Source organism: Anabas testudineus, chromosome 12 (genome assembly GCF_900324465.2).
Source record: "Anabas testudineus chromosome 12, fAnaTes1.2, whole genome shotgun sequence".
NCBI lineage: Eukaryota > Metazoa > Chordata > Actinopteri > Anabantiformes > Anabantidae > Anabas > Anabas testudineus.
The window spans coordinates 10018212-10046169 of NC_046621.1; the positions used below are offsets into that span (position 1 = coordinate 10018212).

General features: G+C 41.6%; 3 protein-coding genes across 4 annotated transcripts in view; 1 reads left to right on the top strand and 2 right to left on the bottom strand.

The window, feature by feature from the left end:
* itpk1b (inositol-tetrakisphosphate 1-kinase b) overlaps positions 1-2533 on the bottom strand; it is a 29636-nt gene extending 27103 nt beyond the window's left edge. Inside the window, exons 1-2 of one of the 2 annotated variants that reach the window (XM_026354256.2) lie at positions 2308-2533; positions 1678-1828 (exon numbers count right to left, since the gene is read on the bottom strand). In XM_026354256.2, coding sequence (XP_026210041.1) covers positions 1678-1772 — 95 coding nt within the window. In that variant the 5' untranslated portion in view covers positions 1773-1828; positions 2308-2533. The remainder of the gene's footprint in view (positions 1-1677; positions 1829-2307) is intronic. The other variant, XM_026354257.2, reaches the window with a different exon arrangement.
* Positions 2534-3621: 1088 nt separating this feature from the next.
* Positions 3622-7931, top strand: LOC113158211 (putative E3 ubiquitin-protein ligase UBR7). The gene is made up of 12 exons (XM_026353953.2): positions 3622-3661; positions 3855-3975; positions 4369-4502; positions 4594-4654; positions 4754-4843; positions 4999-5052; positions 5143-5248; positions 5347-5492; positions 6528-6713; positions 6857-7013; positions 7121-7182; positions 7321-7931. Exons 2-12 carry the CDS (start codon positions 3856-3858, stop codon positions 7402-7404), a joined length of 1200 nt encoding a protein of 399 aa, XP_026209738.1. The 5' UTR covers positions 3622-3661; position 3855; the 3' UTR covers positions 7405-7931.
* A 36-nt stretch (positions 7932-7967) lies between these two features.
* Positions 7968-27688, bottom strand: btbd7 (BTB (POZ) domain containing 7). Its single transcript, XM_026354775.1, has 11 exons — positions 27333-27688; positions 21958-22185; positions 18514-19656; positions 14457-14665; positions 13875-13950; positions 13306-13466; positions 13019-13162; positions 12368-12557; positions 12011-12189; positions 11433-11837; positions 7968-11276 (listed from the first exon to the last, which is right to left on the bottom strand). The coding sequence occupies exons 2-11, from the start codon at positions 22037-22039 to the stop codon at positions 10506-10508; spliced, it is 3360 nt and encodes a 1119-aa protein (XP_026210560.1). The 5' UTR covers positions 22040-22185; positions 27333-27688; the 3' UTR covers positions 7968-10505.
* Positions 27689-27958: the final 270 nt, after the last annotated feature.

Genomic DNA, 27958 nt, shown 5'->3' on the forward strand with positions numbered 1-27958 from the left:
CTCCACACTGAAGCACTCACACTGTCAGCTGCATGTCACATGATAAAGGGGAGAAAAGCTGATCAATCACTTTTAGAGTACAACTGAAATACAAACCTGCTTATATCTATGTGTAACGTAAAATCAAGGTGAATGACATTTAATTCAAAGAATGTGATATGATATGAAGATCCTTAAGCTACAGATGAATAACACATGATTTGAGAGTTGTACCTTCTAAGAAAAGATCAAAATGCCTTTTTAAAAAGGAGATTAAATCTATACACAGAAGGTGCACATAGTTTTATCTCTTCCTTCCTCTCTAAGATGATTTTTGTTTTCTAACATGCAATTTGACAGACAGTTCAAGAGAAAGGAGAACTAGAAGACAAGTTTCAGTGTGGGACTGGGGGAAAAGCAGTCATGTGTATTCATAAACATAATACTCCCACAATCATGCTGTGGCTCTTCTCCATTTAAATGTACTGGTATTTGTTGCTGTTCTTCTACAAACTCTATTAACACTTCTTAACTCTCTGCCCCTGCCCTTCATATTCAACAGCCGTCAATCCAGCTCTAAGACAAAAAGGGCGTAGGTAGAATATACAAGGAGAGCGGCAGGTTGCTTGGAGGTTTATGAAGGGATTAAAAATGTTTTGTGGATTACAGTGTAGTAATCTGTGCTGGTTCAATCAGGTCACTTTGAGATTCAACAACGCTTTTGAAAATGTTACTGAAATTATACTTGCAAAATCAAATGGGTGAACAATCTTTTCACTGTTAACTGCAGTTATTTAAAGTCTGTGTTTTGTGCAGAGGCAGCTAGGCAATGTTGCAATAAGGCATGATAAGGCTACTGCCATTCCCCAGTCCAATATACTCTATTACAGCTATGATAAATCAGAGAGAGGGAGAGTTCACTTCTCCTGAAGTCATGACTGCTAATAAAATCCATGCCCAACTTAACATTTTACTCCACTGGCGATAGATAAGCTATAACAAGATAACATACGTCCAACACTCACAAAGTTGCCACCCTCAAGGCTGAAGAATCGGAATAAATTATTGCCTCAGTATAAATATATCCTTGGACAAATTAATGTTATGTCTTTATATCTGGACAGATACGAATTTGTTTTTTTGATAAATGAAATGTCTCGCAAATGGAGAAATAAAGTCATGTGATATTACAGTGTTACAATTACAATCAACATAACATACTGGTTAACTTTGAAGAATAAATGCACATGCTCTGGTTTTGTTATGTTAACATTGCAGAGATTCATTTTTTCAGCCCACCTGTCTGTCATGTTTCATGCTCCGGGACAATTAGCTAAGTAACAACACCAGCTTCAGCTGATTGCCCTGTTACACATACACCTCAGGCTAAAACGTGACAAACTTGAGACTTGACTTTTACCTTCCCTTGAGGTTTTAGTGCATACGATCTGAAAGGCGTTTATTCCAGTACATCAGTAAGTAAAACAAATGGCTAATGGCTGAGGGCTAGAGGAGAAGAGGCAATAAAAAGTATTTCTTGTTATTAACTCATTAAGAGGAAGTGCACTGTGTGACAGCACTATGATATACATTGTTAATGTCTTAGTCCTACTATCTGAATGCATGTCAAGCTGTTATTGTTAGCTGGTCTTAAATCATTTGACCTGAACGCATTAAATTGATGTTTTGTCCACATACCTGCACAAATCAGCAAAGGCCTGAAAATTCAGCTTCTTCATCTTCTTCTCGCTGAGCCAGTAGCCAACTCTCCGGCCTTTGAGGAAGGTCTGCATCTTCACTGTGCTCCTGATCCTTCTCTGGAGGCAAATGATGTGACTGGTGATTTAACCTGTAAACCACCATGTAGCGTTAGCCTGACAGCAGCCAACCAGATCGATGGGGGGGGGGGGACACTTCAGTTCAAGAATCGGTTATGATACTCAAACACAGCCAGAAGTGGTGTTTTCTGTCAGACACCTGGACCTCAACAGCCTCGTGGTTAACATGTGCTAATTTCTAAATGTAATATTGCAATTGTATGGTTCAGCATCAGCAAGACACACATGCACTGACCCGTTTATGCTAACTACAACTGCTAGCGTTAGCTGGCTAGCTGGGTAGTGACAATCTCCATAGCTAACCGATGGCATTCAATTAATGTAAGCTAGCTTGCTAACATGGTTGACAAGCGTTAAACAGCTGGACCTCTCCATAACACTCCGAAATGGGAAATGAGTTAACGGACTAGCAAACTAAAAACGAGGCAACTGCGATAACTAAGTTACGAATAAAGCTGGCACCGAGAGGCAGTGTGTCGAGCTAACTAACCTGGTAGTTTTAGCAGAGTTCCCTCCTGAATGTCAGTCCTCTTCAGAAATTAGCTCGGATAGCTTCCCATTCTCAGTCCGTCCGATGAAGAAAAGCTTGTCAAACAAGGTGACAGATGACAGGCAGAGCTGGGCTCACGTTGAGATGTTCCTGGTGTTTTCTCTCTCAGTCTCTGAGCTGGACTGACTGCACACACCCAGGATCCAGGAGACTGGCGCTGCCTTCAGGGGCCCCTCGGAAATGAGCGCGCCACAGTCCGTCCTCATTTCTCGTGCTGCTGTAGTTTCACTTTGAGTTAAGTCACATATTAATATTTGCCAAGTAATCGATAGTTATTATTTTGATTATTATTTTACAAATATTCCACTAATTATAGCACAATTAAACCTAGAAAAACGCAAACATTTGTATTTGTTCTCAAACCAATAAATAAACCAATTAACTGCTGAATAATCTTTTAAAATAGTTTAATGGTCTTCTGTAATAGGCAAGTGTGTCAGTGGCCCCTTTAGCCTACAGGGTCATCATTAGGGAGCAGCCACGTTTAGATGACATACACATCATATAGCTGAGTGGATCAATTAACAGGACGCTCTAGTAGCCCATAATAACAATAATAATGTCGTAACACGCATGATGTGGTCATCCAAGCTACAATAATTAATTTTATGTGTTAAGACAAATAATCACTAAATAATCTCGGCTATAATACTCCCACCTCCGGCACCAATAAGCTTATGTATTGGTGCAGGATATTCTTAGACTGAGTAGATTATGACAGAGGTTCATTTGTCCGGTCTCGGTTCCTCAGAGGAGAGTGGACCCGTGGACACCTGTAGGCTGCTGTTTGTTAAAATGTAGGAGAAATGGTAGATCAGGGAACTATCAGTGACTTTGTAGTTCACTAGTCTACAATAGGCCTGCACTATAGACTGCAGTTTGCATAGTGATCATATTTTTACAGGCCTTTGCAGCTTACATAATGAGAACAGCTTCGAGCAACAGTCGGTGCTGTCAGTGCATTTCAGAGGCCGTCCTCCTTCAGAAACATGTCACAGTGGCGACATCCATCGGAAAAGCATTGAAACATACAGTAGCCTGGGTATTTTCCAACAAGACAGACCCCAAACGCTCTCAAAATAAAAATACAAATTTTTAAAAGTGAATAAAAGTGCACTTTTTATGATGGGAAAAACAGCAGTACAGATGTAAATATAAATTTGATTGCTTTATAAAAAAAAAAACAATTCTTGAAAAACAAAACAAAACAAAACACAGCGAACAGATTTAAACATATACAACAGCACAGACACAAGCAGCTGGAGACCAGGACCAGGACCAGGACCAGGACCAGGTAGGACCAGGTAAACCGGTTTAATGAAGTCAGTAAATCTCACAGTGACACTAATTAAATCTATTACTGGTAGGCGACATCTTACGTCACTTCCGCCACGCAGTCTCCCGCCCGGAACAGTCGTTTGTCAACATTGTTGTGCCGCTCACACTCGCTCGTCTTTGTGTGTCTTCCTCACTTTCTTTTTATCCAGAATGGCAGCACACACAGACCGAGAGTCGGACCTGGACGAGGTTCCTGTCAGCGAGGAAGAGCTGGAGAAAGCTTTGTGTGTGCTGGCGGGGAGCGACCCAGATAACTGCTCTTATTCCCGGGTAAGAAAAGCTTCCTGCACCGCATTCCTGCACCGCATTCCTGCAGCCATCGCCTTCATCCGCCTGCTGTCGCCTCGTCGCCTTTTCTCAAATATAAATACTGCAGTGTTGTGTAGTAGTTTAATTTGTAGAGTGCTTCACTGAGAGTCTGACTCTGTTGTTCTGTTGTAATAATTGCTTTGTAATGTAATGGCAAAAATGAAACTTAGTTGAAATTGCTCTCTAGTCCCTTTGTTTACAATAACTGCAGTATTTCTCTTTCCTCTGATGAATGAAAACTTTTAATGAGTGAACATCACAGAATGAGTTTGTAATTTATTACATTATGTTACATCACTAAGTAAATAATGATGTATTTCTGTGTATTTACACTTCCTGTGTTGTTTGTTGCAGGGCTATGTGAAGAGGCAGGCTGTGTTTGCCTGCAACACCTGCACTCCCAGTGCCGCAGAGCCTGCTGGGATCTGTCTGGCCTGTGCCAATAAATGCCACGACGGACATGATATATTTGAACTGTACACTAAACGGTAACGCCTGTCTGTGCACTGATCACACAAATCGTAACCATCCTGTTTGCTTTACTGTAAATTCACCCATCCTTCTGTTTGGCTGCTGTAGAGACTTCCGCTGTGATTGTGGAAATGGCAAGTTTAAAGGTTTCAAGTGCCAGCTAAATCCTGTGAGTCCTCTGACTTTATTATATCTTACTTTAATCTGTATCGGCCGGTTTGTCTGCTATTTATGTTCTGATTGTTCACGTTATCTCTTGTTTTCACAGAGCAAAGATGAGGAAAATGTTAGAAACCGCTACAATCATAACTTCAGTGGTTGCTACTGCGTATGTGACCGGCCGTATCCGGATGATCAGGTGGGGTTTTATTTTATCTCATGCTTTTCAGATTAACTGCTGTTTATTTCTGTCCCATCACAAAACACGTTTCAACACTGTGTTATTTTTATTCAGAGAGTTTCTGGTTTCAGTCGAGGTTTTGTTTTCAATGCTATTACTTATTTACCCAATAGGACAATGATGAGATGATTCAGTGTGTCATCTGTGAGGACTGGTTTCATAGCAGGGTAAGCATGAGAGGGCATCTTTGATTCTCAGTTTGCATGTTAAAACTGCATGAGTCTGCTGCTCTTCACGTAGTCACTTTGTCTTTACAGCACCTGGGCTGCACTGTAGTGGAACCTGAGGAGCTACAAGAGATGGTATGTGAGGCCTGCATGAACAAGGCTCCATTCTTGTGGACATATGCTGCTAACTTTGGAGGTAACTAATGCACCTGAGCTGGCAGAAAAGACAAACCCGTTTATGATTTTACTGTTAAAATCCAGAGATTCATTTTCCCCCTTATCTTTCCCCTTAAGTGCCACCTGTGATCAAAGTCAGTCACCCTGAGGGGGAGGAGGTAGAGGTTGATGTTGAGGAGGGGGGAGAAAAGGAAGACACCTCAGAGCCCATTCAAAGTGGGGATAAGGACCCGTCCACCAGTGCTGAGCACACAAAGCAGGAGGTAAGGAATGGTGCTTACGAGACTCACTGCCTTTGTTTTTTGTCTTCGTGGGGGGGGTCTGCCATATTAAAAAGAGATAGTGGGGAGTTGAACTGAACACAAAACCTATTGAAATCAAATCCAAAGTGTTGCTAACTTGTCATTCTCCACTTGTTACATGTATGACACATGTGACGCTCATTACTTATATCAGTTTTGTGCCATCGCTGCCAATTGCTTCATTATGCAACTGCAATTTTTGTATCTATAAAATGCAGCTTATTGCAATGTAGCATAAAATGCTTTGAGTTCTTAGTCCCTTTGCGTGACCTTCTGAGTGCACTATGTTGTGCGTAAAAGACCCAATATATTTAATTATTACATTAATTTATACACTATATAAATAAAATAACAAACTAAATACTGGTTCAACATTGCGTGTGTCTGTATCCATGGTGACAGACGTTTTCTTTACTTATGGTTGAGTAGAACAAATGATTGTGACAGATTACTTATTTATTTATACCCTCCTACATAATGTAGAAGTCCTCCAAAGCTGTGTGTGTCTTCATGACTTCAGGTAGTCTTTACTATGTAATAAAGGACTAGCAAAAATATAATCTTTGGGTAAACAGACCTCGTGTACAGTATGTGAGTATTTATTGTGCTTATTTCCTCTGTGGTAGCAGTTGCCTTTTTTGCCAGTCTACCACTAGGTGGGGCTAGAGGGTAATGAGCAGATTATAGCCAGAGAGGAGACTCTTGCTCCTGTTATCGTGCTTTCCCCTCCTCTGGGTAATTAGAGGAGAAATGACCCATGAGGCACTGCTTCTCCTGCTCTGTAGACGCTTTGGCCAAGCTTCACAGGACAGCTTTACTGTAAACTGGTGATTTTCATCGCCCAATCATTTCATCGTGTCAGTCGCCCTGAGACTTCCCAGGATGAGTTTGCAGTACTGCATGCAGAGATGTTTTACAAATCCCAGGTGTTATCATGTGCTCAGCCTGCCAATATAACACACTAACTCACTTCATCCTCTGTGTTTTGAATCTTAGGTATCAGCAAGCAGAAGTTTACTTTGCAAACGGACCCATGAGGAAATGACTGGAAAGGCCACGACCAAAGCTGTGACGTGCAAGCTGGTGGAGCTGCAGGCCCAGCGTCCAGAGGGGCTGAGAAAGGGAGCCGTGTTCTGGCCCTACAGTTGGCGCTCTGAGCTTTGCACCTGCACAAGCTGCAAGGTAGGCCACAAATAATAGTTGTCAGATTTTAATGTAGATTTTGTCATAAGGGCACCAACAGGACACATTGCAGGTGTTAGCTTCTCATGGAACAGTGTTATGAAGTACTTAAAGAATATTTCTCGACTGTTTGTTGTGCACAGAGGATCTATGTGGCTGCTGAGGTGCAGTTTCTAATGGATCAGTCAGATACTATTCTTGCCTATGAGAACAAAGGTTTGGATGAGCCGTTTGGGCAGCACCCGCTGATGGCACTGACACACTCGATGGACCGTGTACAGCAGTTGGAGGTCATTTACGGTGAGCATAGGGAGGACGTGGGGTTAGTTAGCGTGATGTGAAATTCGTGGGAGAGGCAACTGATTGAGAATTGATGCAGACTAATTAACCACGTGTTCTGCCCTCAGGTTTCAACGAGCTGACAACTTCCATCACTGCATTTTTAGAGCAGTGTGTTGCTGAAGGAAAGGTGAGAAACACATCTCAGTGCAAAAGGCAACGTGTTTCATTTCAGTTGACAAATGTTAACATTGCATATTGGGCCTTTTTTTCTAATTTTCTAATTTCTAATCTCACACCTGATCCACTTTCCCTCCCTGTTTTTCAGACAGTCACAGTAGAAGCTGTACATGAGTTCTTTGAGGAGCTGCGGGCTAGAAAAAGGCGCAGGACCAATGCAGGATGCGAGTGACACAAAGCCATGCTGCTGCCATCATATGCTGGGTTCATATGGTGCTTTGAACGAATGTGTCACCTGGATGATTACCCTTTTTCTTTGTTGAATAAAGGGCCTTTTGCTGCAGCCAATGTGATCCTAAAGCTTGAGTATTAGTTTCCAGTTATTGTTGTTTTGTTTCAAATGTGTTTGGAAAGTTTTGGAATTTCATGTCCTTTTTTTTTAACAACTGATTTACAATGGTGCCTTAACTTTAAAGCTCATGTAAAAAGTTTTACTTGAAACACTGATGTACTCGGTGATACATTTTTTATGAACAAGAGAAATATCAGCACTATGAAGAAGATTTAACTGATTGTAAAAGTAACTCACATGAACATCATGCTGTCATGCACACTCCCGTGAATGTGTCCAGCCGATTTTTACTTAAGTGTTTACAGTGTTTCTGTTGGTGACCAGTTCAGATAAATGTTTGTAAAGGTGATTGTGAAGAAATATCCCTGTTTTATGTGGAATAGTGTTCCAAATAAAGTTATCACATTTCTGGTGCACAAAACAACCCAACTGAGATCACATGATTCCATAATATCAAACCAGTTTATTTTGAAGATGCCCAAGTTGACCACTGTTATGCACCTTTTGAGGTGACAGTAGAAAAATAGATTTAGTGAAACTAAATGCAAATGAATATCAATCTACAAACATGTTTTCTATACCATACAAGTACAATGTACCTGTTATAATTCAACATAGGCATTCACACATTTTAGATGGTACAATTTCAAAAGGTGCTAAATAACACTATGTACACAAAACGAGCTACATGAGATTTCAAAGAACTATTTGATGCAGGCTTGTAAGCTGGTAGAAAAGAGCTTGCATAGACATCAAAGTCACTTCTCCAATAAAAGCCCAGCCGCAGGCATGGGAAGGCACTGACTTCTCTACAGCAAAGAGCAAAACAAGGACCTTTATTCAATGGAACATTGTCCTGGAAAATAAAACAACTACCCAACATGAACATGGGGAGGAATCAGAAGTTTTGCATTTTTTCCCCATGAAGCAACCTAGATGGAAAAATGATTTTTCTGCTTGGCAACTTCATCACTGCTTAAGCAGAGGGCTAATAGCTTCAGATCCTCTACACATTCCTGTTACTTTTCAAGTAAAGGAAAATAGGAGGGGAAACATCTACAAACATGGTAATCCACACCACTACAATATTCAACAGACTGCCCTAGATGTGACATTTATGAACAAAAGTGATTCTGAGACACAATCTTTGTTTTGTTTGTTTTTTTACCACACATTCTTAGTGAGATTTCATGACAAAGTACACAGTGTTGTCCACTACAGTAAAAACACAAACCTTCAATGACCACTAAAATGTGATAAACCATAAAAAAAAAATATTCAGAGCATTTGGTACTCCATTCATTATATACAATTTCCATCGGAGATATGAGCTAGCTATTGCCAACTCTTCTTCAATATACAATTTCTTTTGTTCAAAATTCATTTGTTCCTTTTCCCTTCGGCTAATAAACAGGTGGCTCCTCCAGTGCAATGATACTCGTATGTGAGGTTGTATACCAGCTGTTGGCTGTAACAGGCTTTTGTGTGTGTGTACTTGAAGGGTTGTGGAGCTACAGCTGCTGCGGGTCTTCAACAGTATATTTACCAGCATCAATACTGACTTTGCAGGTCCACAATCTCCCATGAGGTGGCGAGACCGAGTCCTGATCTATATACATGGTTTTCGCATTAGGGTTAAGTGAAATGCTCGTCTGCCACCCAGAAAAACTGCAGCATGTGTTCATGGTGATCAGAACAGTCAAATCAGATATGAACGGGTTGCAATAGAATGACATCATACTTAATTCAATAAAAGTATCTAAAACTGAATATTATAAGCACTGATTAAGGCTTTAGATTTAATTACTTGATGCTATTGGATTGAACAGAACAAGAGGGAGCTCTAGCACACCGACCAACACACTCTGTGCCAAAGACTCTGTTTAATCATCCTGCGCTCTGATATGTACAAACAGACCTGACTCAAGATGGGAGTGTACAGTACTGAGATTGTCTAAACACCTGTGTGTATCAAAGTTATCCTCGTGCACACAAACGCACACACACCTGCTCCAGCTGCAAAACCAACAAACCCCCAGAACTCCATTTGATCACTGTACATCCGTTGCCATGGCACCCCCATATTTTTAACTGTATCTCAGTAATGAACCTGCCCGTGATCCTCCTGCCCTCCCCTCTCTGAAAACACCAAGATTCTGCCTCTAAGCTAGCCACAGAGAGGCTGTGATAGCCAAGTCTGACACAATTATCAGACTGGGTTACAGGAGAATGATGAGGTCTGATGGCCTACTTCCTGTCAGATTAAATTTCTGCCTTTACTCATCACCCCTTCAGAACCATAGCCAGGAGGGGAACTAGTTAGGTAGATTGCTATGGGCATGCTACAGGAAGAAATTCAAATACAAATCAGAGGAGGGAAAAATACAGCTAGATGTATTTACATATGATTTTATCACAATACTCTCTGTTCCAGACTGTGCCATTGTTTGCTTGTGTAAATTGAGAATACTACCATCTCCTCATTCTATGCTGATAATAATCAAAAGACAACAGAACCTATGAATATAGTCTTTGTTAAACAATCAGTTCATAATTGAGCTACATCTAGTATTGTGACCATCTCACACAGGATTAAATCAGCATAGAGCTAACGTCTTTCTTTAAAAAAAAAACAACAACAACAACAAAAAAAAATCTAAGCCAGGAGACCAATCCATCCCAGTAGAACCTGAGTCAACCTCTATACCAGCAGGCTTGCAGAGATCAATTACAAGCATTGATAGTAGAGACAGTTCTTACTCTTTCCATACTCTGACTGTGTGATGGATAGCACAATGTGATAGAGGTAGGACAAAAGGACAGATCTTATAAATAGCAAGCATCAACCACCCCTATTCCCCGCTCCTCTCAATCACACACACATACACAGACACACATTTAGTGCTTTGCCATCTATTATAAAGCACACCACATATCACTCTTTCCCTTTTCTTAACTCAACCCCTGCTCCTCGACTGGGGTTAAAGTGCAGATTTCTTATAAGGGTAGTCGGGCTTGTTCGGTGACCTGCGGTCTCTGGCGATTTCCTCACTGACACTGTTCCTATGAGGCTGGTGGAGAGGTCCTGATGATTCTCCAGCTAAAACCATCTCTTCTGTAGCGTCTCTAGATACTGTGTGTCTCTCTTCATAGCTGTCAATGTTTCCACTGGGAGAACGTAAATGGCCTAAACCATTGGTCAGGTCTGTCTCATTTGATCGCCCCCTCGACATATGTCCCATTCTAGCCTGAGCCCCAGAGGGACTGGCAAGAACTCCATCATGCCTCTGGGAGGTCATACTGAGGACATCCAGCCGTAGTGGATCTTGGGCAGTCCGTCCCTGCAGGTGGCCCTGCGACTGAGAGTCTGAAATGTAAGGTGGTGGATAGGCGCTGGAGGGGGTACAGCTGTGGCTGTAGAGGTCTGGCCCTGCAAAGGAGGGCAAAGGGTGAGTGGTGGATGGGGTTGCAGGTCGGCAGGAGAAGTCATACAGGTCAGGAAATTCGACTTGAGCTTCTAACTTGGGTTCAGGTGCATGTCTTTTGCAGGAGTGGCCATGTCCAGGGCCGTGGCCATGGCTGAGGCGGGCAGAAGGACAAGGCCCATGTGGCAGATGGTGGCCTGAGGGGCCCATGGGGCTGTGAGGGTTATCTCTGTCCATCTCTACCATGTGCTGTTCCCTCAGGGACATGACTGAGACACCCAGTGCTATGTCAGGCATGAACTCCCTCATAACAGGTTCCATGCTCATCTGCATTAGAGAACAGATAAAAATATGCAATGTCACCTGACAACTGAGCAAATTATGATCTCAGAATGATCTCAGACAAGAACTATATGGTTATATTTGCATAAACAAAAACGTGTCGCAAGGACTCTAGGAAGTAACACAGACACACACACTCACCGCTTGCTGGTCTGAAAGCAAAGCTCTACCCATAGCCTGAGGGTTGGTGCAGTCTGGGGGCTGTGCCCTGGGCACAGAGGAGTACTCTGAGCTGCCATGCTTGGCAGATGCATGACGTTGGACCAGGGTGCGGTTACAGGGGTAGGAGAAGGAGCGGGTGGGAATCGGCATGGGCACACGAGGTCGCCAGGCACCCTTGAGCTGAGCATGGCTGGGTGTGGCAGGGGGGTGGTATGGGGGAGGTGGAGGAGGTAGAGGAGGGTGGAAGCCAGCTACCCCGTCCAGCTCTGTGAACATGCTATCCATGGCAGGGCTGCTGTTTACCCGACAACGACCCACCTGGCGCAGAGCCAGAATTGGACTCTCATCTCCGAACCGTTCATCAGGGAAGAATTTGTATGGATTCTGAAAAAACAAAAGAGAAAAAGGCATTTAAGAAATCCATATCTATTGTAGTGCAGTCTGTTGCATTACTGAGGTCTGTCTGTATCAACAGCTTTACCACCTTTGCTAGAATCTCAACCTTAACCATCTCATGTTCTTTTAATTTCAAGGCACAAATTTTGCTTTCTGCTAACCTGTAGTAGCTCAGTGGCTCCGTCTGCCAGACCAAACTCTCTCAGCACCCGGAGCTGCAGCTCATAGCTGACAGTGGCTCCTTCACCACAGTTGAGGGCATAAGCTCTCTGGACCTGCTCTGTGTGTCTCAGTTCCTGAAGCCTCCTGATCATCTCCTTCACCACTGACAGTGGAGGTACTGAAAGACACCAAACACAGACATTAACTGTTGAACTCTTATTCCCTTAAAAAAATAATCCTTTTTATTTAACAGTTTGATTCTCAGAAAATAGTTTTGAGTCACCCAGGGAGAATCACCTACACGAGAACTGCATATTTGCTGATTTAAGCACAGTTTCCACTACCATTTTACTTACCTGGGATTTCATTGGCCACAACTGATGGAGCTGTGGTTGAATTGCTTGCCATTTGCTGGTGGTTAATCATGTGACAGCACTGAGGCACGGCATTGTTGACCATGTAGAGTGTGTCTGGGACGTTGGACATGCGCACTAGTCGCAAGCGTACCAGGTCAGTCTGCTCCACCATCATTTCATCAAGTACAGACTGAGAAAAGATAGACAGGAGAGGACATGTTAGACCAGAACATGAAAGTACAACTCAAGGACAAGAGGGTTTGCCAATTAGTTCCACTTGATTGACACTTCATCTAAAAATGACTTTCGTTGGTCTGTGGATATGTTTATAAATATTCATGGCCCTGGGAAGACCTATAAGTTATTAGCAAAGTGTGCAAATACTGTACAATAAAATGAATTTCAGGCAAGATGATGGAAGCAATTTATTAAAAACTATTTAAAATATTGAGTATGCACAGCAACAACCAGGTATGAATAGATGTTAAAGCACGACTGTGCTATTAACAGGTTCACAACTTTTCCAATGAATTTTAATCTCCTCTTCACACATCCTCTACTCTCTTTGCTATTAGTTACTTATAGGACAAATAATCCATGGTGTCCTTTGTTGTTTAGAAGCTCCATTAATTAGATGTGAATGAGTTTTACCTTAGCTTCCTCCACATAAGGAGAGAAGAGGCGGGGGCGCACGTATATGCCAGCGTTCTTCTGCCGCAACCAGGAATTGGCTTTTCCCCCCTCAGTTGTGGGTAGCATGTCTGAAGGAGGGGTGCTTATCAAACCCCTTTTAAGCTGTGAACAGGACAAACAATGTGGATCAATGCTTGGTTTAAGAAGGTCACCATGACTCAAATGCACAATCATACACACAGCAGCTTGGGAAAAAAAAAAAAAAAAAAAAAAAAAAAAAAAAAAGAGGTACAAGGAGTACTGACTGCATCAGCGAGGACGTCACTGTTGGGAGGTAATATGTGCTCAGTTCGGATGAAAGGCAGAAGGGGAGACAGGATCTCTTTTAACTCCTCCACATCCAGGTCTCTCCTTTTCACTCCCCTCTTGTTTACGCTGTGAGCTGTGCCGCTCAACAAGTTGGGCTCTGGGTAAATGAGGACACAAACAGCCATTAGCAGTTTTTTAATATAATGCATATGACTGTGACTATTTATGTAACTATGATTATGCTTTTAAGTCAACCTGCTGGCTATTTTTTTATTTTTTTAAGATAAACACTGCATTTCTTGTTGTGTGGTTCAGCTTTCTAAAGCACGTAGCTAACCCTGACAGTATGATGACTATAACCTTGACCATGCTTACAAGATCAGAGTACACAATGACATGACCAGTCGCTATGGAGATACCTCCTCCTGATTTCATTTTGAGGATAAAGTTTGGCTCCTTTTTGTAATGCTTTTAAATGTATTTTGGAAGCTCTGGTAAGTGGCTAATTTCCTCAAAGCCATTAGAGGGGCTGCTCAAAGGGTAATTATAGAGTGTATTATCTTACCCCTGTCTGCCATCCTCTTAATAAGCTGCTGCTCACCCCACTTAACAACATACTTGAGAATGTCCTGTTCACTCGCCTGTGAATGAGATCAGAGAGGGAGAGAAAGAGATGTAGGACAGGGAGAAAGAAAGACACAAAAATGTTATTAGGACAAGGTTATATATTGTTGAGAATAAATCTGGAAACCTGTTAATTGAGTATATGGTGAAAATGCAATATGTTCAGGTGGAGTCCCAGTAAAGCTGAGACTGGCGGCTGTTCAGCTCAACCATCTGATCTGGTGGTCTAGTAGCTTGGCTATGCAGATCACAACTCAACTTTGATTATATTGTGGCTTTGAAGGCATTTCCCTCCAGGAAATGGGCTACTCTGGAGACCCTGAGTGTTGTCAGTGTCTTCCTAAGTGTCTATTTATATGTTGTGTGATTGAGACAGAGAATGTGTTAATACAAGTCTTTACTGTATTTATATTAAATTATTATTATACACAAGTCAGGCATCTATTACTGAACTCAAATATCAGAACTGTGACCTGTCCAAGAGGGTGACAACAGACTGATGGGTGGTGTCCTGTTGCCTTACCTGGAGGTAGTCAGACTGAATAGCGCTGAGAAGATGTTCCTTGCTAAGGTCATAGAGAACATCTGAGGTGACAATCTGGCTGAACTCCTCGCAGAGAAAGTGCATGGCCTGCCTGTGGACCCACTTGGAGCCATACGGCTGAGAGCTCCATTTCAAGATGGGGACGAGTGAGTCCAAAGACAAGCTTTCCACAATAATGTCCTCGCAGCCTAGAAGAGGCAATAAGACAGACTTATAGCAAGTTACCACTGATATTCTATATTCATATATTTTAAATATGATATTGTTTGAGTTTTTATGGCTTCAAATGTATCATGTCCATAATCACATAAAGATAATCAAGCCAGCAGTATAACATTTCACATAAACTTTGCTTTAAAAGAAAAGCAAAACAATATATAGAGATTTACTGAGCAGTTATTTAAATGAAAGAAATAATTCTACAGCCACTGCCAGACCATAAGAAATGTTGACTCTTATTCCCTGACCCAGGGAGTCTGCCTTAAGTAGCCCCCACATCCTTCTTGCTGCGTTTCCTAAATCAGAGCACATACCAGAACAGCAGGCAGTGGTTTAACTCTGTAACACACCAACCCACAGAAATGCCTTTGATACCTTGATGTGTTTCAGTCTCAAGCTGCCTCCTCTTAATGGTGATAAGTAAACACTGCAGCCTGAGGAAATGTGCTGCCAGTGCAAAAGCACACACACTTTACAAATGTGTACACATTTGTGTGCATAAATCAAAAATGCATTAAACCGCCACAGAAAGCTTAGAGAATTATGTACCTGCTGCTCTAGCTATTAAAAAAGAGCTAGGTTTTGAAAATTCAGTACTCACTGACACACAGAGTGTCAGACATATTCTAAGAGGGTTATCTTTAGGCAGAATTAAAACCTCTATCATCTACTCCGATTAGCATATGTTTAATTTGGTCAAGCTATCTATGGCAATCCCTAACTTGGCTTTTACTCCAAAGTTTTCTCTGATCAATAATGTTAAATACAAAACAGACATCCACAGAGGTAAAACCAGACTGACTAACATGCAGTCAGAGCTAGTCTACACTGAAATACAAGCTTGCCCACTTCCTCAATCCAGGCCATCCCGTCCATCAGCTCTTGGGCCAGCAGTGACACTCCTCTGGGAAGCTCTTAGATCTCATAGTTTAAGATAAGGTGCTTTTCTGCCCTCAGACCACCACTTTGAACATACACTCGGGGAAACTAGACACCAGATTTGAGAGGAATGACTCCTGAAATGGATTTGCTGTAGAAAAATGTTCATTGGTCCAAGCTCACACACATTTTAAGATAAACATATACAAACAATTAAGCAACAATGTACATGCAGATAAAAATACATGCAGGACACACATGCACTGATGATGCACTTCTTGCTTTTGGGCATCTTTAGTTGTAATAGCAAGTTAGAAGAATGCAAAGCAGACGCCCACAGTGTTTTAAATCAAGGGTGGAAATCCTGCATCGTTAAGAAGACAGATGAAGTTGAAATATGGACCCAGGCACTTTGTTGTTTTTATCTGCAATAAACAGACTGGAAGAGTGAATGAATTCCCAACATCTGTGCCACCATCTCCACTTCTCATGCTTGTCCCGCCTGTTTCCTATAAAATCTTTTAACGTACTTCATTCTTTCACCTTTGCATCTTTGGCCTCCCCACACAGGCACACATCATAAAGACAGACAATTCCCAATTTGGGACCAGTGGCACAGGAAAGCAAACAACTCTGTTCTGTTTTATCATATTAAAATTCAAAGCCAGAGCCGGTCTTTTAAATTACAGCACTTTTATTACGAGCTGGAGATTAGAATCAGCATTATATCTAATACACACCTCCTCTTCTCTCCATGGGTGAAACACCACATTCACTGGAGCTTAGCTGACTGACAAGAATATCAACACAACCGAAGGAACAGGAACAGCCAAATACAATTCAATAACTTTCAAGGACGTATGTATTCTGTCATGCGAGTTCTGTCTTTATGGAGTCTCCAAAGCCACTAAAAACATCAACTGAACTATATAGCTTGTAAACAACCTTGTGGATGTAAATCATGTCTGATGACCACTCAAGGACTGGGACTTCAGTCAACACACTTCAAGCACAAGATTGGGCACTGATCAGTCAGTATGCATATGAGGGAGAGGAGGTACTACAGTGCACACACTGCAACCACTCCAGCTGGCTATCATCTCTGTGGTGCACTTGAAAAATTAATAAGGCTTTTAATATTGGTTGCCATTTGAGTGAGATGGAGTCATAAAGGGATACACATCTTGAGAATTAATAAGGAAGAATGACAGACAGCTTAACTGATCCAGAAAAACCTCCGCAGGCCAAAACTTCACACAGCTAGAGGGCAGCAGTCAAGGTGCACATGGGGGGAAAAGATGATGTGACAGATGAGAGGGCCATGTTTCTTCACATGAAACCTCTGACATAAGCTTCTCTGCTGTCTTCTGAAGAGACATGGGAGTTACTGAAGTTGGGATGGACTCATCTTAATTTCTGGTCTTCATAATCAACCCACAAATGCCACGATTATTTGACACATGGGAGTGTGCAAGAATAAAAATTGCTAAGACGCAAGAAAAGAGAGATCTCAAAAAGGGTAATAACAGGAAATTGCAGAAAAGACGAAGAGAGGGAACTTGGATAAAAATGACACTGGGTCAACCTCAACCATCCCATCACATTCCATACTGAGGTTTCATGGGAACTGATTAGAGCCGTGCAGCACAGTGGGAGAGGGAGGAGAGGGGATAAAAATACCCTCCAGCAGGGGCTTGTTGAAAGGGGGGTGGGTGGGAGGGAGGTGGAGGTGATGGCGTGAGGGGATGACACTATTTGCCAGCTTAAGCTGCCAGAGTGACCCTGAGAGTGACACTAGAGCTTGAGGGTAGGAAGTGGTGTCTAACCGGTTGTGGGTATGCTGGTTTTAGTGTACACTGCTATTCAAAACACTTTACTGGTTTTAAGAAAATGACAATCACTCTATTACGCAGCTGCCCAGTACAAATGCTATGCTTTTAAAATATTGTACACAAGCATGTTTATCATTATTATTATTATTATTATTATGTTAAATTGTGCCCTAAACATGCCAGTCATTAATATGAAATAAGAAAAACAACACTGCAGTTTGAATTTGCACAAAAAAATAGAGAATAAAACATGTATGTGTAAGTTCCACAGAGGCACAAATCAAGACTAACTCCAATTATTGTGGCTCTGAAAGATGTGATGGTGAGGATTTATTAGAACATGCTACTATTTAAAAAACTGTGTACATACAACCTCTGATAATATACACAGATAATATACATCTTACAGAAGCTGGACAGCACTCGGACAAGTCCCCAGTAGAAGAGCAGAGAGTGACAAAGCTGACTGGCTCATGTCAACCCACTATTGTAACCGTCAGCATGTTACTGATTATACCAAACAGTGGTCAGACTAGGATAAGATCAGACCAGATAGACAGACCAGCAGCGGGATGATGATGGTAGTAGTTCATCAAACAGCAACTCTCCAGCCTATACCAATGCTCCTGCTTCAGTTTATCATCCATCACAGCCAAGCCATTTAACACTAGTTCACCCAGGACAGCCAAATTGCACATATGCCAGCATAAGCATGATTCAGTTTTATAAAGACAGAATATTATTCGGAGAGTAAGTGTGAGATATACTGTATGCATTTATATTGAGGGAGAGCTTGGTAATCATAAAAAAGACTAAAAAAACAAACCAACCACAACCACAATAACAAACAAATTCAGACAGTTATGTCAAAATCTTACTCATATTACAAAGGAAAATGACACCATAATTGTGGCAGCCCAGGCTGACTAAAGGCTATTTAACTACATTATCAGACTTAAAGAGGGTTTTAAGCAATCTGTCCAAGCTCAGACGCAAGACAATCTGACTGTAATCAAACCCAATCCAAAGAGAACATCTTTCTTTTGAAATCATATAATGTTCATTTGTATTGATGTTTTGCATTATAAGATGTGATTATGACTTACCTTGAGCTAGCATACTGAATTCCAAGAATAGAGCGATATGGTACAGCTCCATGGCCTCCTCAGTGCGTGTGCTGGCCCCACGCCCCCCTGAAACGAGGGCCTGCACCTCACCGAGGCTGCTTGCCGAAGGACTGCCCCGCAGTACCAGCCCAAGCTCCACCACATCTGTATACATGCAGTGGAGAATAACTTGCACATATTTCCGAGGAATGATGGATTCATCCAGCACTATGCGGGTGGGTGTCTGCAAAGTACGCTCTGTCATTTCCTCTCCTGTGCGGATGCGTCTTTGTAAGAGGTTCCTAAAGAAAGGAGAACGTGCTGAGAGGATTGCCTTGTGAGCCCTAAGGTCCTCATCTGGGGTCTCGGGGCCCATATTTCCTCCTGAGCCTCCTGCTGATACTGCAGCCACAGCCCCTCTCTCGTTACAGTTCTCTACCATTTCAGAGTCAGAAGAGAAGCTGAGCAGAGCATCATAGTAACACATGTAGTCAAACAAGCCCTTCATATCTGCCTCCAGGGAGTTGGGTGTACCAAACTCCTCACTAAGCTGTACCAGTACATCCACATTCTGGAGCCTGGTATCCTCTGCTCCACCCACCCCAAACTCCCCAGTGTACAAGTAGTGAAGAAGGGCAGAGAACATGGGCACATCAATGCCAGCTGTCTCAATGTCCATGAGAACCTCTGCTCCATAGCCGGGGGATGAGGATAGCAGAGTCTTGAAAAAGGGGCAGCGGGCAGCCAGGATGGCCCGGTGAGCTGGGAAGCAAGTACCTTGAAATATAAGGTCCACATCAGTGCAGTACTTGTGCTGGTAGAGGGCAGCAAGGTTACGCTGCAAGCTGGGAGCATCTGCACGTGCCAGACTGGCTTGGAAACTCAGCTCCTTGAGGGCTGCTGTTCCCTCATACTCCTCCACCAGGGCGTTTGTGTCACGGACGTCCCACCCTGACAAAAGCTCCCGCATCTGCCGTGCATGATCTGCTGAGCGGCTGGACTTCCTCCTTTTGATGAACCTCCGTTTGAGGGTTGCCAGACCAAGGCTCTTCTTCTTCCTGTCTGCGGGACGCTCATGGCCGTGCTCCAGGCTGTATAGCTTCGACTCCCAGCCATATCCTTGCTGAGAGTAGGATGAAGTCCCTGGAATGAAAATCAGGTTAGCTTTACAGGAACTTTATTCTGTGTATAAATACACAAGACTATAAATTTACATTTACATTTACATTTAGTCATTTAGCAGACGCTTTTATCCAAAGCGACTTACAAGTGAGGAACAAGGCAAGCAAACAAAATCTAAGTCAGAAGAACAACATCAAAGCAAAGTGCTATCAAAAAAGTGTTACTGTTTCAAGAGATGTTAGAAAGAAAGGGTAGAATTTTTTTTTTTTTTTTTTTTTTTTTTTTTTTTAAGTGCAAAGGAAGATGCGAAAGAGTTCTGTTTTCAGCAGTTTTTTAAAGATTGCAAGTGAGGTGGCTGAGCGTGCAGAGATAGGCAGCTCATTCCACCATCTTGGGATCACTGAGCTGAACAGTTTTCCTTGGTGTCGACTGTGTGGTGCTGGTACCACCAGACGACGTTCCCTGGTTGAGCGCAGTGGACGGGAGGGGATGTAGACCTGAACGATTGAATTGAGATAAGATGGAGCTGTGGAGTTCACCACTCTGTAGGCAAGAGACAGAGCTTTGAACCTGATCCTTGCAGCCACAGGAAGCCAGTGTAAAGATCTGAAGAGCGGTGTGACATGAGACCTTCTAGGTTGATTGAAAATGAGGCGTGCTGCCGCATTTTGGATCACCTGCTGATATCAATAAAAGAACTAACAGATATTTTATTTTGAAAATGGTCATCTGGTGAGACATCAAATTTCATAACCCACTCTTGAAGCCAGACTGCTAGAAACACAATCTGGCCTGTGGTGTGGCCAGTTCTGTCAGGGCAAGCACATCGTACCCTGACCCAGCTACCAAAGAATTTGGATCTTGTTCAACAGTGGGGAGCACAAAAAAAAACACACAAAACCTTCTCATTTTGTTTTGTTTTAGACAAAACTATGGTTCATTACAGACTAAGACCCAATTGGCTCATTGAAGACTTTGTCCTGCTCAATGAACTCCAGACATACTTTGGCCCAATTACGCTAAATAGCATTATCTTCGGTTTGATAGACAGGACTCATACGTCAGTGGAAGCTCTGCCAAGGAGATCCTCTCTGCCTGCCCTTCTCAGCATCCATCAGTGTGACCCAAATAGTAATCATTCTAACATTGTGAATCATCTGTGGCGCAGCTCAAGTGAGCCACAGAGCTCAGAGCAAAGAGCAAACCTCAGAGGTCTCAGGGGCTACTGAGATAATTTGGCTCCTTTAACAGTGTTTTTACTTTAAAGTTAAGGTCCGAAAAAACCCAGAGACAAATCATTTTGAAACTGAAATTAACAATGTTTTTGTTGAGGAAATATTCATTCAAATTAATCTCTAGAACAGTTCTTCTAGTGCTGAGGGCACTGAGATCTGCAGAGAAAGATTAAAAAGCATACAGTAAACCATAAAAATTCCAATGGCTTATGATTTAGGAGCTTTAAACATGGCTCATATTAGGCAGTGATCTTTCAAAAACTTAAATACAATCGATATAGGATAATATGCTTACAGATATACCTGTAAGTATATAAGCATTTATAAGAATATAAATGCATTCAAAGTAATAGGTCATACGCTTTTTAGGTGCATGGAGTTACGAACTGCGAGAAAGAAATATAGTAGCTGTAGTACTATAATGAATGCTGCTGAAACTGGAACCAAACATAAACTCACATCCTGTTATACCATTCATCAGATACATGTCTCTAACAAGCAGAATAAAGCTAGTCAAAGGAACAATGGTCACTAGACACTAGATTATCTCACATCCTATATGAATCATATTTTTCACGCAACAGAGACATTGCACCAACAAAGCTAAAAAGACAATTTCTGGAGGACTGATACTATTTTACCAGATGTTACCAGCAAGTACTTAATGTATTTGGTTAACCACTAACACTAGACACACTAGTTTCTTTGTATACCTTCCTCTCATAATACTCCCATTTTTTCAATGGATGTGTCTCAGTTGCATGGGTCAATGGGCCAGTTCAATAGCTCTCATGAGCAGAAAATTAATCTCTTGCACCATTAGTTATCACGGAAGCTGGTTAATGCAATCTAAGTGTGAATCTGTCCATGTTAGACCCCTGTTATGCATTTATAGCATGGGTGCATAGAGTCAAATGGGGTCTACAGGACGACAGTAATAAAATTTCATTTCAGAGCAAAGGGGAAAAATCATGTTTTACTAACTCATGTAACATTGGAGGTTATCATCATATGCCAAATAAAAATACAGAAGGATGTAACAGTACAGACTCTGTTAACAGTAATTAAGCCACAGTAAAATACCTACCTATAAATGTCTGCTGTGCCTGTGCATTTCCCCCTATGCGTGGGGAGCATGAGTGTGGATAGCTGGATCCATTGGCACCCATCCTTACTTCTCTTCACTTGCTTTTTGGGGGTCCCCCCTCTTGCTGAGTCATTCTGCTCAGACAACGTACTCCTCTCACTCCTCAGTCATAGGTCAGGCGTGGATCCTCTGAAGCGTCCTCAGAGCCCCAGGCCCAGCCTGGCATGCCTGGAGGAAGAAGATGAAAGAGGACAGAAATAACAGAAAGAGGTTTAAATCAAATAATGATCGAGCATCTGATTATAACATGATGATTCTGGATTGTTTGGACTCTGTCAATGAATGGCCCAGATTGTCAACGTTAAGCAAACTGAACAGAGCGAAATCTATTACCATTCATCACACTGATTCAACCACATTTATTTTAGTGCAAACATGAGTCATAGCTGCCATGACAAATCTGCACGCCTGAAATGCTAGAAATCGCAGAGATGAGTTTTTTTTGTTTGTTGTGTTTGTTTTTAGAGTGATAGTCACCATCTCAAGACTGTGTGTTCACAATCTGTAATCTTCAACACTGACTGAGGTTAACAGAGACTTCCTCTCATCGGCCTTCAGGAAACTCCTGACTGCCAGTCAACAACAAATCTAATGCAGATGTACACTGATTTTTGGCTTACGTTCAGACACTTTTGCTTATCTTGTCCACTTCTATAGTCTATGATGATTAAATTATATTGATATAATTTATTCTGTATGAACAGAACATCCTTATACACCTCCTAAATGATCCTGCAATCTTAGTGACACTCAATCACTAAGGTCAAATCAATGAGAGGAAAGTGGTTTAGTGTGACTCTCTCATTTATACTGAAATTTACCTCTAGGTCAGTAAAAGTTTTCAGCTGTATTCAGTTAATGTCAGTACATAGCAACTAAACACTGTGTCCTGTAACAGCACTGCAATGTCAGATATACTGTCCTACTAGGAAATGGCATAAATTTGTCTACTAACAAAGAGTGTACTATCATATTTATACAGCAGTCACATTTACCTAATATAAACAAATTTATTGCAATGTGGAACGTGTCTGATGAAATACTTGTACTGACTGAATTACAAAAAGACTGACATTCCTCTCTATTTTATCTTTCAACAATTTTATTTAATTAGAATTTTACATTTCATTTAGCTGCTTCAGTTTCACGGTGCTGATAATACATGTTAGTTTACTGTCACACAGTTATGAATAACTGGGTTCTGTTCAAATGTTCTGGTAACAAGTGAACAGAACGCAGCCATGATTAACATTATTTGTAACACACCCCTGAGTTTTTCTGAACATAACGCAACGTGTCTCTGAAAACTGTCCACTAAATTAACATCATTATATAAAATTACAGTACTCTGAATGCATGTAACCTTAATCCTACTGGGCAAGACGTTATTAGAGACCTTGTAATCTTTGCCTTCAGATAATGATATAAGAACATGTATATGTATATGTATACAGATTTAGTCACTGTACGTGAAACCAGTTAGAGAACAGCAATGTGATGGGAGATCTGTTTTATCTCAGCCGGCTAGTTTTCCTGCCTACCTTACTAATAAATCATTGTGTCTGTCCCTGTAGAGCAGCCCCCCACTGCTTCCCAAGGGTTCAATGGAAAACCTCTTACGCCACACACTAACAGTCACCAAGCAGTCACGCTGGAGCAGTCCAATAAAAATGTTAGTTGATCTTTATTTCATTAGACCGCTTTAAATATGCCCCATCTTCACAGGGAATTCATTTGGACAAAATTAGAAAATGAATTTGAATATGCAGGAGAGAAGAGGAAGCCCTTGAGATATATACTGTCTTGTTTACAAAGGGGGTGGTGGTGGGGTCCTCAAAGGAGCACAACAGAGGCAGAATAAAACAAAGCAACCAACACATCAATTGAACAATACCCTGACTCCCAGCCAGGCAGATTCACAGCTTTAACTCATTCAAATGAGTGAGCCAAATTTAACTTCAGCTGCAGTGCAGAATTCTAAAAGCATAATTTAGGACAGCTATTTCCTTGAGACCTGACTCACACTGTTCAATAAGAAGCATCTCTGCCATAATCTCTGATGCCGAACATTAAGACACTTTACTGCAGATTAGACACAAACAGTGTGCTGCTCTGTAGTGCTTAGGCTGGGAGCAGAGGAGGGCAGTGCCACAGACGGGGGAAGGCAGACGCCAGCCAAGCTGGACTATGCGTCCCTAATGAGAGGTGACAGGAGACACTCCCTGCCCCCACCTTTCTTTCTCAGTGTATACACACATAAACACAGCCATATGCACAATTTCAAACAGCTCACCTTGTCTCAGTCAACTGGTTCTTTTTTTTTTTTATTTTTTTGAAAATCGTCCAGGCTCCCAAAGAACACCACGATACAAAAATGCCTAGCACGACAAGAGGGCCAATGTATTATTCAAATTACAGTCAGGATACTTTATCAATCATTTATGTGGATTTCCTCATCATGGCTGGAGAAAAAGGAAGAGGCAGGTACAGTATCTGTGTCTCCTTTCCTATCTGCAACCACACATTTCAGCAGCACATTCTTATTATTTCAATGTAGACTCCTAACAAAAAACTAAATCTCAGCTACCAAAATGTACATTTGAACATTTTGAATCAATGTGACAGCAGTAATAAAGCTAGACTGGCATGACAAGACTTAAACAATCAAAAGCAAAATGAAGAATTAATCGGTCAATGTGGCAGATAGCTGTGAAATTTCGATTTCTTGCCTTTCTGGTAATTGTCTAACAGTTCATAAACCTAAAGAACCACATTGTTATTCTGAAATGGTAAAAAGCAACGTATGGTGATGAAAGCATCACCTTTTGATAATTATCTTTGTTAGGATCAGTGACACAGGCCCTAACCTTCTGAAGAAGAGATACCATGTGCCAATGTCACAGTCAGCCCCAAATAAAATGGCAGCAACAGCAGAAACACTGAAATACATCCCCCAAACACTTTCCTGTCTAAAATTACACAGCAGCTGCAAAGTGCTCTTTATGTGTCAAAGCGCTAAATACAATACTTCAATTTGATTTCTCCAACAGGGATTTTTTTCATTCCAATGCTGGCATATTATTATCTCATTAAGTCCTGCTACACTGATCCCAGGAGAAACAAATCATTCACTTACTTGACTTAAGTTCAAAAGGAAAGATGTAGATTTTGCCCAATTAATATAAAAACATACAAACAAATTATGTCTCATAACTCATCCTTTGTTATAAACACAGTTAATGGGAATATCATTTTAAAAGTTTTGCTGAACAACCTGAATGGAGAGTTGGTCATTGTGTAAGCAGCAACATAACTGGAAAAAGAATATGTCTTGAAACGGTAATTATAGATAGTTTGACTTTTTGGATATTTGATACAATAAGAGGTGCTCTAAAGGGGTCATAAGAAATGCTGCAGTGAGCAGAAACCAGAACTTTTGAAGACAGTGTGACCTCTATGATATTGATATGTCTGTTAACATCCTACAACAATGCGCAAGGGGAAGATGAACCGCAGGTGGAACAAAAAACAAAATAATGTCATATTTTGTCTGAAAGGACAGCTGGAGAGACAAAACTCAGAGTCAGAGCAGACTGCTTACATCTGCAGTGTTTTGTCAATCATCTTACTCAGTTAAACTGTGAATTCAACTGATTACAGACTGCCAAGAGAATTACAGGAAACTACAGGAATCAGAACAAGCTAGAAAACAACAACACTGAAATGACAGAGCGATATAGAGGAAACAAAAGTCTCCACAATGATGACTCATGGTGGGCAGCCACTGGATTAGCCCGTGTCAAACAACAATATGAACCATGGTGCTGCATATTTGACATTTCACTAAATAATGTCAGGTGATTATGTTTATTTGTCCTAAATGCCATAACATACAAAAAACAAAACAAAAACATGGACAGAATATATATTATTTCAACAGCATAAACATATTATTTTCTTTTACACATTTGGTTTAAAACATGACAACACTTAAAGACAAAGGCTGAACTGATGAATGACAGTCTAGGTCAGGGCCCAGGTTTTCCATAGAGAAATGTTAAGTGTGCACACATTAATGACTATACAAACACAGCCTGACAGTCAATCTCCTGAGAATAAATGGCAAATGAGGAAACAATGAGTGCTTATTTTAAGTGAGATGTCAGTGCTCCTTGTTGAGTTCTCCATCCAACTGGCCAGGGTAAACAGCATTCAGGCCAAAGTCCAGCTCATTCAGTTACTCTGTGGCAAGTATTTGCAAGCTCATGGCCTTTCATGCCAATCACACAATTCTGAGCATGCAACTCCAATAATTACATGTCATTATATGACTCTGGAGCATTAACACAATTACATTACATGCAAAACGACAAACCCAGAAACTGAAGAGTGCAGGGAATGCACCTTTCTCAACCCAGAAGACAAAAAGAAAACCAAAGGTTGGCTTTCAGGGTTAACTAAACGCTGATCAGAAATTCAGTGAGGTAACCACAGGATTATCACCAGGAGCATATGGCTACTTAAATAGATGGTGACACCAACACAGAGAAACTCATTAAGATGGTACAATAAATGATTCTTTGGGTGAGTTAGGCGAATAATGACACAGACTGTGGACAAGACACCTACACACTGCAAACAGGATACCTGCAAATGCACAATTACTGACCTCTAAATTTGCACTGGGTAATATCGACTACTGACAATTATTACGTGGCTTTCGAAATCCATAAACCATTATTCCGCAAGTAAGATGCGGTTGCAATAGATGACGGACTATGTTGTTACCATAGTACAGCCTATCAACAACTATCTGACACAGAGGTAATAAACAGCAACATGTAGGTAGGTTGATCCGCAAAGTGACAATGCACATCCATGCATGCTAAATTTTTCCATCGATTTACCCCCACTAAAAAGAAACGGAGTACCCCCTTCTGTAACCAATGTATTTAAAAAATCAATCATTGCAGTGGCTTTGTTAGCATATCGTTAACGCGGAGCTATTGTTGCTCTACGGGCTACTGGTGGGCTATCGCTGCTCAGCGGAAGCCATGGTTAAAAGTGCTTGCGAGAGCAAAAATCAAGTGGATTTCTGTCTCAGCTGATAAATATGAGAAGTAATGACCGAATATTTCACGGCAGCCTACAGAGAGGAGTCATATTCACCACATCCCTGTAATTAGTAGCATACCCTGCGAGGCTAGGGTAAGCTATCTCCGTTGTCTCGCTTTGACTTTACCCCTCGGAAACAGCAATTTACTTCGAGCAGGATGCGATGCAACTGTTGAAAAAAGAGCAGTCGGTATATTTACCAGAAAGTGGAGGGCTTCGTAGACAGTATTTGTCTTGGTTTCCCCTCGTACTTTCGTCAGTACTCCGACCCAAGTTGTCTCTGGCAGAAAGAGAAAAAATGCAGCTCAACACCTTCTTTTTCCAACTCTGCTCATTACGCACGAATCGACGTCAATGTCCACATTTGATCTCTAATATACGATCATTTCCACTTGCGTCGACTTTCCGGAAGGTTTTCATCATTTAACTCGGCTAAAAACTAAACCCAAACCGTTTTTCCTCTCGGTTCGGTTCGGTATTCCCCCATAGTAGCACAACGCCTCGCTGGGTGGTTGTTATGGCCTATCCCGACGCTACCCGTTCAAGCTAGCCAGAGTACGTGTTGGGGCTTCCGGTTATCACTTTCAAAATAAATCATTGGCAATTACAGATACGCACATGGCTCTTGTCCAATGAAATATATGCACAATAAAACAGTTTTATAATGCGCGGTCGCTACCTGGCCTTAAAAAGTACATTTTAACAACGATCTCCTGTAAAATAATGTAAATACTCGTCAAACCAGGCAGAATAAGTGTGCCACTTGCCTGTGTCACGCCTTTAATTTGAAAGTAAAACAACACGTTTTCCGGTATTTTGCATAAGC

Excerpts from the sequence above, each read along its gene's own strand:
- btbd7 (XM_026354775.1), bottom strand. The coding sequence starts at position 22,039 with ATGGGTGCCAATGGATCCAGCTATCCACACTCATGCTCCCCACGCATA. Across the intron at positions 19,657-21,957 it reads GGCACAGCAGACATTTATAG|GGACTTCATCCTACTCTCAG; the intron begins GTAGGTATTTTA and ends TTTTCATTCCAG. Across the intron at positions 11,838-12,010 it reads GAGCCACTGAGCTACTACAG|AATCCATACAAATTCTTCCC; the intron begins GTTAGCAGAAAG and ends TTGTTTTTTCAG.
- LOC113158211 (XM_026353953.2), top strand. The coding sequence starts at position 3,856 with ATGGCAGCACACACAGACCGAGAGTCGGACCTGGACGAGGTTCCTGTC. Across the intron at positions 4,503-4,593 it reads TTTGAACTGTACACTAAACG|AGACTTCCGCTGTGATTGTG; the intron begins GTAACGCCTGTC and ends TGGCTGCTGTAG. Across the intron at positions 6,714-6,856 it reads GCACCTGCACAAGCTGCAAG|AGGATCTATGTGGCTGCTGA; the intron begins GTAGGCCACAAA and ends TGTTGTGCACAG.